General features: G+C 42.2%; 1 protein-coding gene across 4 annotated transcripts in view; it reads left to right on the forward strand.

The window, feature by feature from the left end:
* Positions 1 to 16339, forward strand: part of LOC139690897 (3',5'-cyclic-AMP phosphodiesterase-like) — an 843102-nt gene that overhangs the window by 783888 nt on the left and 42875 nt on the right. For all 4 annotated transcript variants that reach the window (XM_071588514.1, XM_071588515.1, XM_071588516.1 and 1 more), the window contains one exon: positions 15319 to 15412. In XM_071588514.1, the coding sequence (XP_071444615.1) occupies positions 15319 to 15412 (94 nt within the window). The remainder of the gene's footprint in view (positions 1 to 15318; positions 15413 to 16339) is intronic.

Below are 16339 nucleotides of genomic sequence, written 5' to 3' on the forward strand. Positions count from 1 at the left end.
ATATTTTAAAAGTGTGACCTGTGGAATAAACTGTGCTCAAAAAGTTTTTGAGGATCGCAATCTACTTACAAGGTGACGAGACAGTTATATTTTTTCCACGGGAACGGAACTAGTTCAACATTATTCCGTGTTATCGTGTCTGTAAATCCTTTTCGGACCCGATTTCACGGGGACAAAAACTTTTCGTCGGACAATCCGGAGTTGTAGAGGGGACGAGAGTGTTTACTTCCGCGAGGGTGTCAACGGAGGAGGCGGGAAGCGGAGTCCGTGAGCCCGTTGGCACGTTTCTGCACAGGAGCGATTGCTCGGAGGGGAAGGGGAAAGAGAGACCCCACAGCCGTTGACACCGCCGTCTTGCGACCCGCCAGCGGGCCGCACCAGGCGCCGTGGATCCCTTGAGAACGCGCAAAGAAGCCGCGAGCGTAGTCGCTTTCGACCACCCCGTCGTCGGGCCGCACACCCTGGCGCCCCACCTGTTTGAGCCGAGGCGGAGGGCCACGGAGGCCCCCGGTCTCCGCCGCCCCCGCCGCATCCGAGACCCACACATGGCCCATCACCACAGGCCCCACCACGCCCCCGCTGCGCCGCTCAGCAGCGAGCAATGGCACAGGACGGAGGAGGGAGAGACCCTCAGGCTCTTGGCGTGGTTAGGGTTGGCCGTAGACACTTTCGCCATGGCCGGAGTGGCCGCTGCCATCCAGGTTTGAAACTTCGCTTTTCTCTCCTCTGTTCCCACCCCCGCCTCCATTGGTGTATGATCCATCCCGGAAGGGGGAATTAACTGCAGTCAATTGTTGATGATAGCGTCTATTCCGGACCGTACGGTCAACCTTGTTTCGAGTTGCAATGGAGATTTCCATCGTCCTCCCTCCCCCCACCCCTTCACTCCCTTCTCGTCTACGCGAAAAGGCCGAGTTCTAGGCAAACAAGATTCGCTCGCTTCAACCCTGTTTATCTTCCGAGAATCTGAATGAGAGTTATTTCTGAGTCCGCACCGTCTTTCCGTATCCAAGGGACTCCCACCCCCGGCCCCCTTTTCTTGTGCGGAAGTGACGTGAATATCTGACGGGAAAAGGAAAGACACGTCCCAACTTTCCACCAATTGCACACCAATTAAAGACTATCAGTTATCGATCTCAAAATAATATATTCTCGTTAATTTTAGGCACCTTTGCAGTTACGATCTCTTCGTCCGTTTTTCCCATTTTACTTGATCAGACCATATGCTCACGATTCAGGTCCACTAGATATTCTTATTTCCTGAGCTCTTGGAATATTTTTTAGCGTGAACTTGTTCATTGTTTTTTATTTATCCTGGTAATCCACCTATTTCCTGTAGCCTTTTTTCCAAGTCTTCGTGCTGGCTGATTGGGTGCATTAGCAGAGCTCAAATCAGCATTTCCTCGATACATCATGCTCCGTGTGGAAAATGACCGGATGCCCTTACATTTGGAGATAAGGGCATCAAACATTCCGTCCATTAAATTCGTCATCAGCTTGAATAATGGTCGTGCTTCCGACACACTGGGAAATTTCTATGTTATTGCCTCGATTTACTTGTTCCAGAGCAGCACATGAGAAAAAAAACTCCATCATCAATTCCCCAATGAATCATCCGCCGTGAATCAAATTTTTAACGCCATGGAAATTTTTGATCTCCTTATTTTTCTTGATTCTTCCATTCGTGATGATCACTGTATACCTTCCGTTTCTTTAAGCGGGAATCTACTTTCAAAACGTAATTTATGGCTTTGGTTCCTCTTTGCTTAATAATAAAGACGAATCAAACTTTAAATCTGTTGCAAATTTCAACGTCAAGGAAAGTGGGTCCTAGTATGTATGCAATGTGCTTCTTACTCATAAACTTATATTGTCGATAGCATTTCTTATCCCCTCCCACCTTTCAGAAGGATAACTTCCCACGCGAACATTGATTTACGGCCCGTAAGACACAAAGACACACCAGCTATCGAACACCAGCTCACAAGCTCGCTAACCTTAGTATTATTTCACACCAAGGTCTTCAGAAAGTCCTTTTTATCAATTTTTTCCGCATTGATCGCTAGCACGAAGGCGCGCGCGTCACGGCGATCGAAGTGGCCGGAACTGTATCGTCCACGAGAGACTACTCTCGGATTAATGGACCGAATCTTCTTCTCTCTTTCTATTTTTTCGTTTCATTCTGCGCTAAGGTGCTTGCAAACTCCCCCAGAAAACCCGTGTTTACACATTTCTTTCTGTCTGCTTACATCAGTACATTAACTTACATCAATTAAACTAGAATAAATTACGGTGATTTAGAATACCGTTAAGTTATCGTGATAAATTACCCAGTTTGAAAAAAATCCATAATTTGTATGTCTTTTGTAACGTTGCTGAAGTATCGGATACGACGCCCTTGGGTCTTTAACATTAGTATAATCCATATGCAAGTATTACGCATATCTTTTTCATTCTCCTCGCCAGTTTGGACAGGCATTAGCATAGTTTTTTTCAATATCGTAAACAAATAAAGTAGTTAATGAATGGAAAATGTTCTAGGTGAGGAAATATACCTCGAGAAAATATAAAATTCTGGGAATAGGCACCATTTATATGGAAAAATAACACGCTATTCGTTTATTAGGCTTTGTTTCGGTACCGACTGGTGGTCAAATCTTGTTTTATTTATTCCAAAATATCTTTATCTTTTAAAAAATCTAGAATCATGATTGGAATAAACGTGAACTCCATCAATTCCAAATAACAAGATCCAATCCGTCTTCATAAGTTTTCTCGTTGCATTAATGGAATATCAGCATCTATTCCTGATTTGTTGAAGAAAATCAACAAAATGATGCCTGCCAAATTCTCAAATATCTTTCTCTTATAATTTGCGAAATTTTTAAGTCGCCTGTCTCTGATCTACGAGGCGTCCTTTGCAGCTTCCCAGCATCCGCTATCACGACGGTTTATATCACTGGTTATCTTTCCTCTGCCGACACATGCCGTCTGTGTTCTCGCTTCCGAAGGATTCCAAAGATTCAAATATCATCGCATCCCAATCCTCTTCCTTCAAACCAATTTTCTTCTTCTGAGTTAATGTTTGCCTATAATTAACCAATATATAGTAGCTGTGCATATTTTAGTTTTGACGATGTTTCCTTTATTTGAAACATCCGGAGAGGATCTTTTTCAGAAACTTTCCACCCTTGAGGTATGAGCTTACGAAAATTTATCGGGACCATAATAAAAACGAGAAAATCTCAGATCCATTGCGCAAAGGTAAATTATTTTATTGGTCAATAAAAATTATGATGAGTTGTCCATTATGAAATTACAAATTCTCTATTTCTGTGGGTGCCGTCACTATGAGGCATGTTGAGGGTCAATTGAACGAGTTTAAAAAAATATTTTTGGTACATGTATGTATGTGTATGCATATTATATATATGAACACCCATATATATATATATATATATATATATATATATATACATACCCATAGACACTCACACTTGTATTCTATGATGGACAGATGTGATTTTTCTCTTTTAAAAGTTTTCCAGGTATTTTCGAAATCTGTTTGTATCCCTTTCTTATCTCGCTTCACATGGGAGAAGAAGGTAGAATCAGATTACACCAGTTAGGAGCCTCACACGAGATGACTTTTATGTCACTTCTCTTGATTTAACACTCTAGGTGCTTTACAATGCTCAGTGTGGGAAACATTCTCACTCCCTCCGACTCGCCTTGGTGGGAGAGAACTCGCCTCATGCCTTTACGGGGCAGCGATGGCGGAGAAGGGCAGAAAACCGACGGCGGCGTACCTGGGAGTCGCTCAGAACGCCCATTTCCCTCTTCCACTCCTCCTGTATCGCCCCCGAGTGTCACTGGTTATTTCCCCGCACACCCGCCCGCCCCCCCCCCTACTTCCAAAACCGCTGCTTGCTGCCTTCTTGACCGACCCCCGCGATACGATCGAGCAGCGCACGGTCCCCCCTCTCCACCCCCGCCTCAAGAGCAAGACCGTCTTTTGCCCTTCCGTACCCTCCCACCTCCACCCCCAACCACCCTCTTGTCCCTCGCGCCCTACTTTTATTTATACGCCTCCTTTGTGGGAGAATGAATGCACAAAACTCGTTTCTATCCGCTCGCGGTACTTTTTTTTACCGGATTCGGGAGACTACCTCGCGAAACGGCCGACATGCCAGGGAGGCACAGCCGACCTCTAAAATGTACCCGCCGGCCACCCTCTGAAACCTTCTTCCCCCTTCGTCTGCACCACCCGGGTGCCGCGAACAGATTTCCAGAGAGAAGGGACCCATCCTCGGCCCGAGCCATCATCGGGGGCAGGTGTATATATGGGGAGGGAATGTTTGGGGGGTGGGGTGGTTGTTGCGGCTCCCTTGGGGCGATTCGCGTGTCGTTCGCATAGGTGCGAAGTGGTGGGTGGGTGTGGGGGAGACTTTGGGATGGATTGGCTGAGGTTGTGGCGTGTGCGGAGGGAGCGAAGTTGAAATGTTTCGCTCCACGCAAAGCCCGAACCTTGGCCTATAAAAGCTCTCGCCGTTCTTCTCTCTCCTTCTCACCTAGGACGACGTTAGCTCTTTTTTGCATTTTCCCCCTCTCCGTCCTCTTTCAAGGGGTCTCCTCCCCTCCCCCTAACGGCGGTGGCGGGAGTTTGTGTCATGGGGGGTAGGTGTGGAGGTGGAGGTTTATGGAAGAGAGAGAGAGAAAATGGGGGCGCGTATTGAATAGGAAGAGAGGGAGAGTTTGGGCGGGAGAAGAAAAGGAGTCTCGTTAAGCAGGCATGTTTGTTTATCTTCTCAAGGTCGGCGGGAGGAGGGCGGTGGGATAACATTTTTTTCATACCTGCCTCAGTTTGGCGAAGCTTCTCATCGGTTCGAAGGCCCATTCACCCACCGCTAGATAAGGAATTGCGATTATTTTTGTAAGCCTAGTTGTTATTCTTCCCCCCCCCCGGGCCCCTTCCCCTTCCTTTGAACCCGCTCCCATCCGCCACCCTTTCGTCAGTAAAATCCCTCGTGCCGTTCGACTCGAAGCCCCCCTTGGTCCCCGAAAGCTTACGATATACCCTTGGCCGTGATGTGGCGTCGAGAACCTTGCCCCCATTATATTATCTCCGCTTTGGTTGAGACCATCCTCTATCAACTTCTCTTTCGCTCTCCCTGGTGGCTCTCGCGAAATGAAAATTCTCCACGGGGGGGAGAGGAGGAGGAATGTGCCTTTCTGTGCAGATAATTCTGTTATGCGCTCATCCGCCCTCGGGAAAGAAGAGCCATTGTGCACACGTCACTTAGATATTTGTCTGTTTTTTGTTTTTTTCTCTTTGGAGGCCAGAACTCGCGTTTTCGCTTTTATGATCTTCCTTGAATTGGGCTTGATTTTTTGGCGACCCGCTGACGGTTCTCGCATCTGATTATTTTGATTTCATTGAGTGCTTACATTATTCTCTGAAGTTTTTTTTGCGATATATAGCCGTTTGCATTTGGAATGATTGTGAAACTTCCTATGGTCATGTCTCAATTTCTTGATTCAGGGATAAATAATTTATATTTAGACACTGGTTCGGCATTTCCCTGGGATTGCCCATAATTTTTACTGTTCTGACCTTAACCGTAGCTAAAATGTGGCTTCGCTACTGAAAATATGTATTTCCAAATGCCCGTGGGTAAAGTTTCAAATGGAATGAATTATAGTTATTTCTGAGTCGGTTACTAAATCTTTGCTGTTCAACGGGAGCCCTTGCTCACTGATTTTGAGGAAGAATCGGAACGTGTAAAATATTTTTTCGGTGTTTTAAATATTTAATTGATATCTAATAATGTTTCGTTTAGAATGATTCATAGTGCGGTCTGACACGAGGTGACATCGGGCCCAATTGTTCAGCCAATCTCCGACTCAATATTCTTGGGAATATATTAATTTACGGGTATTTTTTAAGATATTATCATGAAACTCTGTTTTTCCTCAGTCCTCCCGAAGACGAAGGTGGAATATTCCCGTTTGGCTTAGTTCCTGTGCCCCACGAATCAATCCGATGGGTTTGTGACAGCCCGCCGTAAGCGATCGGGGTAAGATGAATGTCACCTAGAGGAATTTTCATTTTCCCTCGAGGCGAAACAGATCTCTGACCCTCCGGAAGTTAAAAGAGGGCAGCCGCATGCGAGGATATAAATCACATGGTGAGGAAGGCCTTGTAGGTCTACCGTGCGTTGACAAATTATTTATGCCCTTGAGGTTGTTCGAACGAGTTCCTTTATCCATCACCCCGGCCACTGACTGATGATTTTGGTTTCTTTGCCTTTCGAATGAGTGAATGCGTTCTATTAGTAAGCCTTTTTTTCCTATCTTCCTCTCTCTCTCTGTCACCGAAAGAGAAAGAGGGTTCCGTTCATAAGTGTATGACAGTTTCTTCGTTGCAGCAACAAAGTGAGCTCCAAGATTCCACGACACATGTGCTGGTGTAATTAAATCTTTGTTATTCCTGGCGAGATCGCTTCTAAATCGCTTCCGCGTCGTGCTGCAAGGCTGACTTCACTTCCCTGCTGGATTTCTACTGAGTTATGCCAGCTATCTGTCTTCCTATCTGCGCTGCCGCCCTTAGAAGAGCGAGTGGTGGTTGGCTATCCCACATGCGTCTTCAGCCGCACCCTTTCCCCAGCTCGAGTCCCTTCTGGGGAGCCAAAGAATTTTATTTTCCATTCCCTCTTGATCTCCGCAAGGGTATGCCAAGTGAAGTGTCAGTGATTTAAAGTCGTCGGGTGTAGATTTACTCATTTCACCATTCTGGTCACTCTGTGAACTGTACCAGCGGTAACATTGTCCCTCCTTTCATCTGCAACCATGGGTGTTCCCCACCCCTTTCGGAATAGCGCAGAGAAAAATGGGACATTGGGTCTTCTTCTGCCTCATACCCCCTTCCCTTGGCTTCATTACGCATGTGATTCCAATCGTCGTCCATCCATAAGGCATGGGATTTCCCTAGTTAGTCAGGTGTTATGCGAAAGAATGCCTCCATACTCCGTGTTTCCAGGGTAATCCGCAGCCTTCGGTGTCTCGACCTTATTTTTTATTCATACGGGGACTTAATTTTTTGCACTCGAGAACACTGTATCCGCTGTCGTGCAGTGTGCTTCGACGGTGAAGAGCCCCCCCCCTCCCCCCGGAGTGAGGGTGGAGAGAGGGGCTGCTTTAGAGCAGAGGATGCATTTAATTGAGGCCGTCCCCTCGCTCGTCCTAATGAGGGGAATGATTGCACCTCTCTATCTGCATTCTAGGTCGCTCGATTCAAATCCCAGGCCTCTTCCAGGCTTTTGATTCGCAATTCGCTCACTCCGTCCCGACCCAGCCCACCCATCCTCTCAAGTTACGTACGTAATACCCTACCGTGATCGTACCGCTCTCTTGCACGTGCAATTGAATCTTGAACCCCCGTGATCGCATGTTAATGATAAATAGAGGGATGTATAGTCAAATGACTTGGCGTTTGACAGGATATTTATGATGCTAGCACTGGCGCAGAAGCCCTGAGGAGCGATTGATTGTTAAGGCTGAAGAATAGGTAGGTCTTGACCTACGCGTGTGGACAATTGAAGTATCATTCTGCGACGCTCTCACCCAATGCATCAAGGTTTTTGCTCGCAAAATCCATGCATAAATATAAGTACTTAATCTCCGATTGTTTTATTTTACGCATTATTGCAAAAGCTTTCGAAAACGGGGACCGCACGCGGATAGGACGCGTTCAATTTGAACAGCCAAGGACGAACAGGGACGCACAGAGAAATTACCATTGTTTAAAAGCCTTCTGAGAATGTAAACGTGCGCCAATTCTTCAGGTGGTATTATTACGACTTATTACATCTCAATGCCATTTTGGCATACGTGAACGTCAAATTCCATGTGTTTACTTAAATGTTCGATTGATGCGTGATATTAGTGAATTTCTTGGTAATTTTCTGAATGAGTACAACTACGAATTTTTGTTGGTTTAACAACTTTTGTGCGCTAAAACATTTTTTTACTATTGCTCAAGTGCTATCAATAGTTCAGCAATCAATGAATTATGCCTTTTCTGCATTTGAAAACATTTGTTGTTTCATCCCTTTACTTTTAATGAATCTCTCCCTATCAAAGGGATGCGTCAAACTGCCAAACGACCTTGGGGTCGTTTGGCAGTTTGACGCATCCCTTTATCATGTCAGTTCAACTGAATATAACGTTTATAATTAGGATTTCAGGTTGTAATAAGTTTTTTGTCCGTCTTGTTGAGTTACTAAGCCTTGTAATTGAATAGTTCTGCGACGGCATAAATTGTATCTGAATCTACCGTTATGATATGGTGGCGTAATAATTCCCTCTTTAGCCTCTCAAATCTACTCGGTAATCTTGTATATTTCTAGACGTCTTAGCCTCGCTTGATCTTGGCGTGATTTTTAGAAAATCTCATCCAATTTTTTAGACTAACCCACCAAAATTGGCCTCCTTACTTAACAATACTTGGCTTAATTTATGTGGAAAGTTTTTGCATCGTTGAGATAGCAGGTTTGGGATTCTCAGGTCCCGCGTAATAATTATTTGCGTTGTTCGAAGGTTCGCGAGATTAAGATCCGTGCCTATTGCAGAATACATCATCAGATATTTGCTCCGTGTTCAATCCTCGCGGATCGAAAACCTGATGATGTGTCATGCAATGGGCACGATTTTTAATCTTCCGAGCATTGAAAAGAACTCGATAATTCAAAACCAAAAATGATTGTCTGATTTAACTGAACCTTGGACATATAAAACTACCTGCATGGCACACCAAATACGAATGTGACCTTACCAGTGGAAAATAAAATCTCCACTTCTCAATTTCAGCACCTTTCCATTTGCCTGTTCCATCTTCTCATTATTGCTTCTTCCTCTTCCTGTACCAGGCAAGTTAGTTTTGAATGCGTAAACTCAAAGGAAAACTACTTTCACTGCGAGAAGGTCTGCAAAATGAAGATTAATAATTAATAGTGGCTCTGGCGCGTTGCTCAGGCAACCTGGCTAGTATCCAAGCCCGACAGTAGTTAATTCTCAAACATAGTTTTTGCCCTTAGAAAAACCAATTGTCTAATTAATCAATTCTCAAATGACCGCTGTATTCCTTTCTTTTTCCCTATGATGGAACACCTCGCATAAATTGGGAGTTATATCCTCACCGGCGGTGGTCAGAAAGAGAGTTAATCTGATAGTTGCGTATAATATCTTTCCCTGTCCCCCAAGTTCATCGTTAATTGGCTCTTTGATTGTTTGAAATGTGAGATGCCCTTCGTGAATCGCGTTGTTTTATGCAACTCTGCGTTGTTTTATGCCACCATGCAGCAAAAAACTCCTCAATTGCCGAGTGTAGGCAAACGTGATGGTGAACGTGACCGGCTGCTTTTTTCGAAGCACCTCCACTGTCATAACTCTATTTCAATCGTTGATGTGGGTTTAATCCACTGCTTTTGTATATAAAGTGTGTGAAAGTTTGTTTTCGGTGGCTACTAGAGAGGAATTCAGTCGATCGAGTTCACTTATAGTCAATTAGGCTTCCAATTGTCGAGGTTATTAATTATGTCTTTAAAGAGGTTGTACCCAAAAAATTGATATGAATTATGAATGATAAAAAAACCTAGTAAAATTACCCGTATTGTAATAATCATTGAGTAAACTTCTTGTCATTTAGACATGAATGAGGGGATCATTTTACGGCTCATAGGGACCCAATGTTTGGCCATCGTTCAATGAAAATTAACGATACAGAAAAATATTGAAAGAAAACTCAAGCGCTCTTATTTAAAGGGTTAATTTTCTTCTGTGAATATTTCTGAGGCAATTTACTTGCAAATTCATGTATAAAGATATGAAAGCTGTCTCTCCATCTCGTGACTTCGATTGAAATAGAGACTCGCTGGCTGAGTTTTTTATATCCTGAAGTAATGAATTTGTTGAAACTGAAATACATATTACCAACTAAGATTTCGATGAATATTTCACTTAGACTCACTAACCTTAGGCGAACTTCCATGATATTTTTGCCTAAACTTCGTGAATGAAATTGTCTTGCTGGTGTTAATTTATAGGTCAATGTTCAATGTTAAAATATTTTAACTTAAAATTATCGTTAAAAAGAGTGATGTTTTGTATTACGTTTACTCTGCTCTGGCCTCCCAGCAGTGGACTCCGCCTTTCCGATGAATAATAAGTTTCTTCCGCTAGCAGCGGTGATGGATATATTTTCGCGGGCGTGGCTCGCTCGCTCCTGGCGCCGGATAAACCCGTCTGTCTCCTCCGCCACAATGAGGGCGAGGGTCCCTGTCGCGTGCACCAGCGGTCGGGGCGGAGGAAGGAAGTGAGGGGCGAGGCCCGTCGAGATTAGGATTTATGGATAAGTTCTTTACAAAGATGGAACGTTGATCATTGAAGGAGAGGAGGATTGAACACAAAAGAGCTAGATTTTACATAAATTCTTCGTCTGCCAATGTCAATCTTAATTGTAAGAGCTGTTTATTGGGCCCAATAAGATTTAAAATACCTAGCTGATTGAAGATGAGATGAAAAAAACCTTATTATACGGAGAAGAAAAAGAAAAGAATTAGTATTCAATAGTGGCGTTAGGATAATATATACCAAATCTACGCAAGAAAGTATTGATAACTTAGTATGAAAGACGGCATTTTTATTTATTTTTTTTCTTCATTCTTCCTCATTTTATTTTTCTTGAGGAGATATTAGATAAATGAGGGCAGAGTGAGTAAGTCACTGTTACTAATGAAACCATCATTTTAATAAAATGCCGCTGACATAGGAAGTTCATGTAATTCATGTGTATATATATATATATATACATACGAGGGTCATCCGGAAAGTAGTACCCGTTCGTGCCGCATGAAGTGCTGACGACGCGAGTAGCCGCTGGACGAGGTCAGATAGCTTCAGTGGCTTGTCTGCCTTCTCTGAGCCAAGTTGCGTGACGCTAGCATTGCCTGTGTTGTTTCTGTGATTGTTTACAATGTTTAAAAAAATTGAGAACGCCGCCAGTTGTGAAGTAAGGGCAGTGATTAAATTCCTCAATGCAAGAAACGTTCGCCCATGTGATATTCATCGCCAATTAAAGGAGGTGTATGGAGACAATGTAATGGACGAGTCGTCTGTTCGGCGGTGGTGTCGCAACTTCAACATGGGGAGGGGGAACACACAGGACGAGCAGCGTTCGGGGAGACCGTCTGTCATTACAGACCAACTGGTGAGCTCAGTTGACGAATTCGTGAGGAACGATCGGCGCGTCACAATTGATGACATCTGTGAGCATTTTCCCAATGTTTCTCGAACAATTGTTCATGAAATTGTTAAACACCATCTGCATTATGCAAAAATTTGTGCAAGATGGGTCCCTCGCGTATCTCAATGAGCTGGCGGCGAAGGACTATGCAGCAGGAATACAGAAACTTGTCACACGTTATGACAAATGCCTTAATTTGCTTGGAGATAATGTTGAGAAGTAGTTTAAAGTATCCTCTTTCAAATAAAATTTTTTATGTTTGTTAATATTTACTTTTGTGTCTTTATTTCACGAACGGGTACTACTTTCCGGATGACCCTCGTATATATACTATATACATATATACATATATACATATATATATATACATATATATATGCATATATATATACATATATATATGCATATATATATATACATATATATATACATATATATATGCATATATATATATATACATATATATATGCATATATATATGTATATATATATGTATATATATATGTATATATAACGATTGTACGGAAAAACTCACACGAGCGGCACAATAATGGGCTGACACAATATAACACAAATAGAATAAAATAGCAACATTTAAAAGGACACTCACACGGTAAATTGTTCGAGCTTTCGGCCCTTGAGTGTCCTTTTAAATGTTGCTATTCTATTCTATTTGTGTTATATTGTGTCAGCCCATTATTGTGCCGCTCGTGTGAGTTTTTCCGTACAATCGTTATATATATAAATATATATATATATATATATATATATATATAATCTCAGAGCACTACATAAATGTTTACAGTACGAAAGTTAAAGTCTTTTTGAAATTTACCAGTAAATGTTCAGTTCACAACATTTCGAGTAAAAACATTTTTACGTTCTTTGGACTGTCTAGCAAGGCGTTTTCGGAAGGCGTAGATCTATCGGAAGTAGGAACGTACTTGTATTTCTCGTGCCACCATTGCATATAACTCAAAATATTAATTTGAGTCTTTCACAATTAAAATATTTTCATGATATACGAAACTCACTTGATTAATAGTAATATGAAAGTGTCAGTCACATGTATTCAATTATCTTTTATTGTGTCAAAATAAAATATTTTTATGGTAATGAAACCACTGTAAACATTTTTCATCAACAAAGTTGATTAAGTATAAGCTAACTTGGAACTTTTCGATTTAATAAATGTCTAAAAAAGGACGAAAATCTAATATAATCAACCCAAAGCGCTGCCTATGTATCAAGCTGCCCACGATCAAATATTGCCGTGCTAGAGTGTTCTCCGAACCCTATAATCCCAATTAATTGAACTGAAAAACGGAGGAGTACGTGCTACACCACGAAAATGCGCTTCAAGTCCGTCTTAAGCTTTGAAGCGGAGTCGTCAACGACCTTCTAGTTCATTCTGAGGCTTGCGACTGTCCACGCTAAATGTGATATTTCATCTCCCGGAAAACGCTCTATAGGACTTGGGATTTCCTGCTATGTTTGTGTGGGTTATTACTTGTGGTGACGGAATGCCTTTGTATGGCGCTTGATTAGGACGCGATAATTTGGGTGTGTGTTTGGCGGAGGAAGGAAACGACCCCGCTGTCGCTTCTTACTCCTTGCCGTTGACCCCCGACATCCAGCGCGGGCGAAAGGGTTGGGAGGAAGAGATGGTCCTCCTCGCTCCGTGGCGGGACAACCCACTTTCCCTTCGCTCCTTCGTCGCCCGTTATTATTCCCAAAGAGGAATCATTTGGTGTCTATTTTGGTCGTCCAAAGCTACTGTCCCGGAAGCTTCGTATGATTCTCCATAAACTTCTTAATATTACGTAACTTGCTTAGAGTGTCGATCGTACGTTACAACTTGTTTTCTTTTTTGGGATACCCTCTAATTTTGCTTTGTTTTTTATCATCGTTTTTTTTATAATTACCTCTTTAAAATCTATCCTACCATCATTTCGGCATTCGGTGCAACTAACCCTAGCGCTGGCTTGAAGGGTATTGTATAATAATAATAATAATAAGTAATAAAACTAATGAATAATGTTATCTGATCGGCTTGGCCATCGATGCCCAGCCACCAGGTTTTCACACACTCTCAGGTGAGATGTTGAGTCCACGCAAATTAGAGTGATGAGCAAAACCAGTCCCGGTTTCGAAAATGATTACTCGTCCGATTTTTATTGCTTTTAGTCGTTTTCGATTTGAAGTGGCAGCTTACTACTTACCTTTCCAGGGGCAATTCTCTGAATTATGTTGTACCTGACGACTTATTGTTCGATTTCCTTCTGAAATGTCAGAAGTAAATTTGAACCTTAAGATAATGAGACGCAATTTTCGGTGAGGTGAAAATATTTTGCTTCCTCTTGAGAGCTTATTCTAAAGAGGAAAATATATATTAATGAATATAGATTCCGTTCATTTGGTTTTGACATACGTATTTTCATTTTTGACAATTTCTGCAGAATAAATTATATCCGTTACACCGCGATAATGCTTATGCCAATATTCAAATGCCTCCTTTTTTGTAGTATTTTAATTAAATTTTTAATATATTTTCCTAATAACTTATATTGATCTCAGAGTAGGATTTTTATTTTCGGTTTGAAATTGAAGAATATGTTGCGTTACCTCGCGGTGATGAATTTATTTGCGTGTTCCTGATTTCCAAGGATGATTTTCTAATTATTAGAAGCTATAAAAATTGCCACCTTTGGTTCGCAAGTCATGTGATTTTCGTGATTTTAATATTTTCTCCAGGCTCAGCACTAACTCGTATAGACGGCTTCACGCATAGCGTCCCCTTGGACGGAAGCCAGGCCTTTCCCAGAGTCACTGACAAATACCATCCACGCGGAAGGGATATGTTGAGTGTACCGAAACAGCATGAAATATCTCTAGGAGATAAACTCCACTACTGCCCAACAGAATGTCGCAATAATAGCATGGGTTGATAAAACGGTAATGCATAAGTCGCAAGAAAGACTGGAAGAAGAAAAATGAAGTAAGGATAACGTATACAGGTGGTCACAACATTAACTAGGGTGGTAGGTAAGTGTACATCTCGTCCGAAGATAATGAAGTTAAATACTATTTCATATCAAAACGCATGAGGTATTGCAAGCAGTACGATCTTGCACAACACTCAATGCTATCATTTTTGTCTTATCTGCTACTGTTATGCGTACAAATATTTATAATTTCACATAAAACTTTCAGGAATACTTCCAAGATTAATTTCAGTTAGCGCCGACTGCATTCCGCGATTGTAATCAATTAATTTATTTTTATTTTTCCTTCCTTAACATAGCCCTTTCCTTCGTAACCCTTATGAGGAGTGACATCACTCATCCTTTGGAATGCGACGCGTATAGCCTGAAAATTATAATGACCATGCGTACAGTAATGATATTTACTACATATAATGGTAGATGACTTGGTGTTTTGTGTTTTTGTTGTATCTCTGACCGTGTGTTTACTTCAAATAGAATCGAACTCTTCATATGGTTTCTAAAAAAATTGTGATGTCGGATGAACGTATTTTAAGAGGATAGAATTCTGCGAATTTCATTTGTGCTCCCTGCCTCTAACAAAATTACTTGATTTCCAATGCCGCCCAATTTCAGTGCGGCTGGGAGCTTTAGACGAGTCCCTTCCTTCTACTCCATCGTCCCGGTCGAGCCGTTTCTTGAAAGTCTCGTGCGAGACCGTGTTTGGTAGGAGACACTGACCCCGAACCCCGGAAGCACTGAGTCCGCCTGATTGGTTGGGAATTGAATTTGAAAACGTGTAATTCAGTCACTGTGTCCGACCCTGGCCCACCCGGAGATCAGCTCATCTATTTTCGCGTGCAATCTGGGTGTGTTTTCAACAGTGACTCCTAAATAATCTTGAATCATGAGACTCTTAACATCACGTGGCAATCGCCCACCCTTTATTAGAATATATTCAACGGTTTGCAGTGCCTAATTGCAGTGACCTGGTAAGCGTGCCCTAACCATTACCTCCTCTTTTCTTTACAGTTCAAACGGATGCTTAACAAAGAGCTGAGCCATTTCTCCGAGTCCAGCAAATCAGGAAACCAGATATCCGAGTACATTTGCTCCACCTTCCTCGGTAAGTGAATTTTGTCGTCTTCCGCCTAGATAACTCGTCATTTAGAGGCAGACCCAACGGATTATTCACCCAACAGTTATTCCTAACGGGGGTACTACACTAATCAGGATGTAGTTAGTTCGCATCTCCTTTCAGAAATGAACGTTATTTCATCACGTAATGTAGTGCTCCGAGTTGAGTTCACTATGTTAAATGACTACTTTGTCTGATTCATCTCGAGTTTTATTTACAGTGAAAGCTAATGCAACCTTCAAAAGAATTTGGTCCTGTGGTCTCACATTCACTAGGATAGGCTGATATCATGCCATTTCATTAACTTTCTTAGATTCGAGAATGAATTGTAAACAATGTCTCTAAGTTAGATGAATATAGTATTTGTTGTAAACATTATAAGGATATAAGGATTATTAAAGGCTTTCTCGTCTGGTGTATATCTGGGGCTGATAAGAGGTGATTACGCGATAAGATTTCACGGAATGACAGGTGTCACAGATTAGCCTCTTTTCTCCCGTAAAATCCTCCACGCGTAAAACGTTATCGCACTATTCATCATTTTCATTTATATTTCGCAATTTTGGGACAGGTTCTTCTCAGGCACGGAGATTTTTCGAAAGAAAAGCTGGGAATTTTCGATGACCAACCGCTTGGTGAATGTTCGTTAATGCTCTCTCCTCGTTCGATCTACTAGATCGTCGCGTCTCAGTCCAAGACAAGAACCCGACGAGTGAGGATAATTGAAAAGACCGAAATGAAGGTGACGACTCGTGAGTCTTTTCATCTGCCTCCACTCGATTCATACATTCCTCTATCGGTCGTTTAAGCGATTATATTATACGTAAGTTCTGGAAAAACCACTCATCAGCCGATGAGTCAAGCCAATGGTCGGATTCGGAAAACCGAAAAAGGATTATGAGGATTGTACGAGAG

Source organism: Hetaerina americana, unplaced genomic scaffold, assembly GCF_022747635.1.
Source record: "Hetaerina americana unplaced genomic scaffold, ioHetAmer1.1.p SCAF_3, whole genome shotgun sequence".
In the NCBI taxonomy this organism is placed as follows: domain Eukaryota; kingdom Metazoa; phylum Arthropoda; class Insecta; order Odonata; family Calopterygidae; genus Hetaerina; species Hetaerina americana.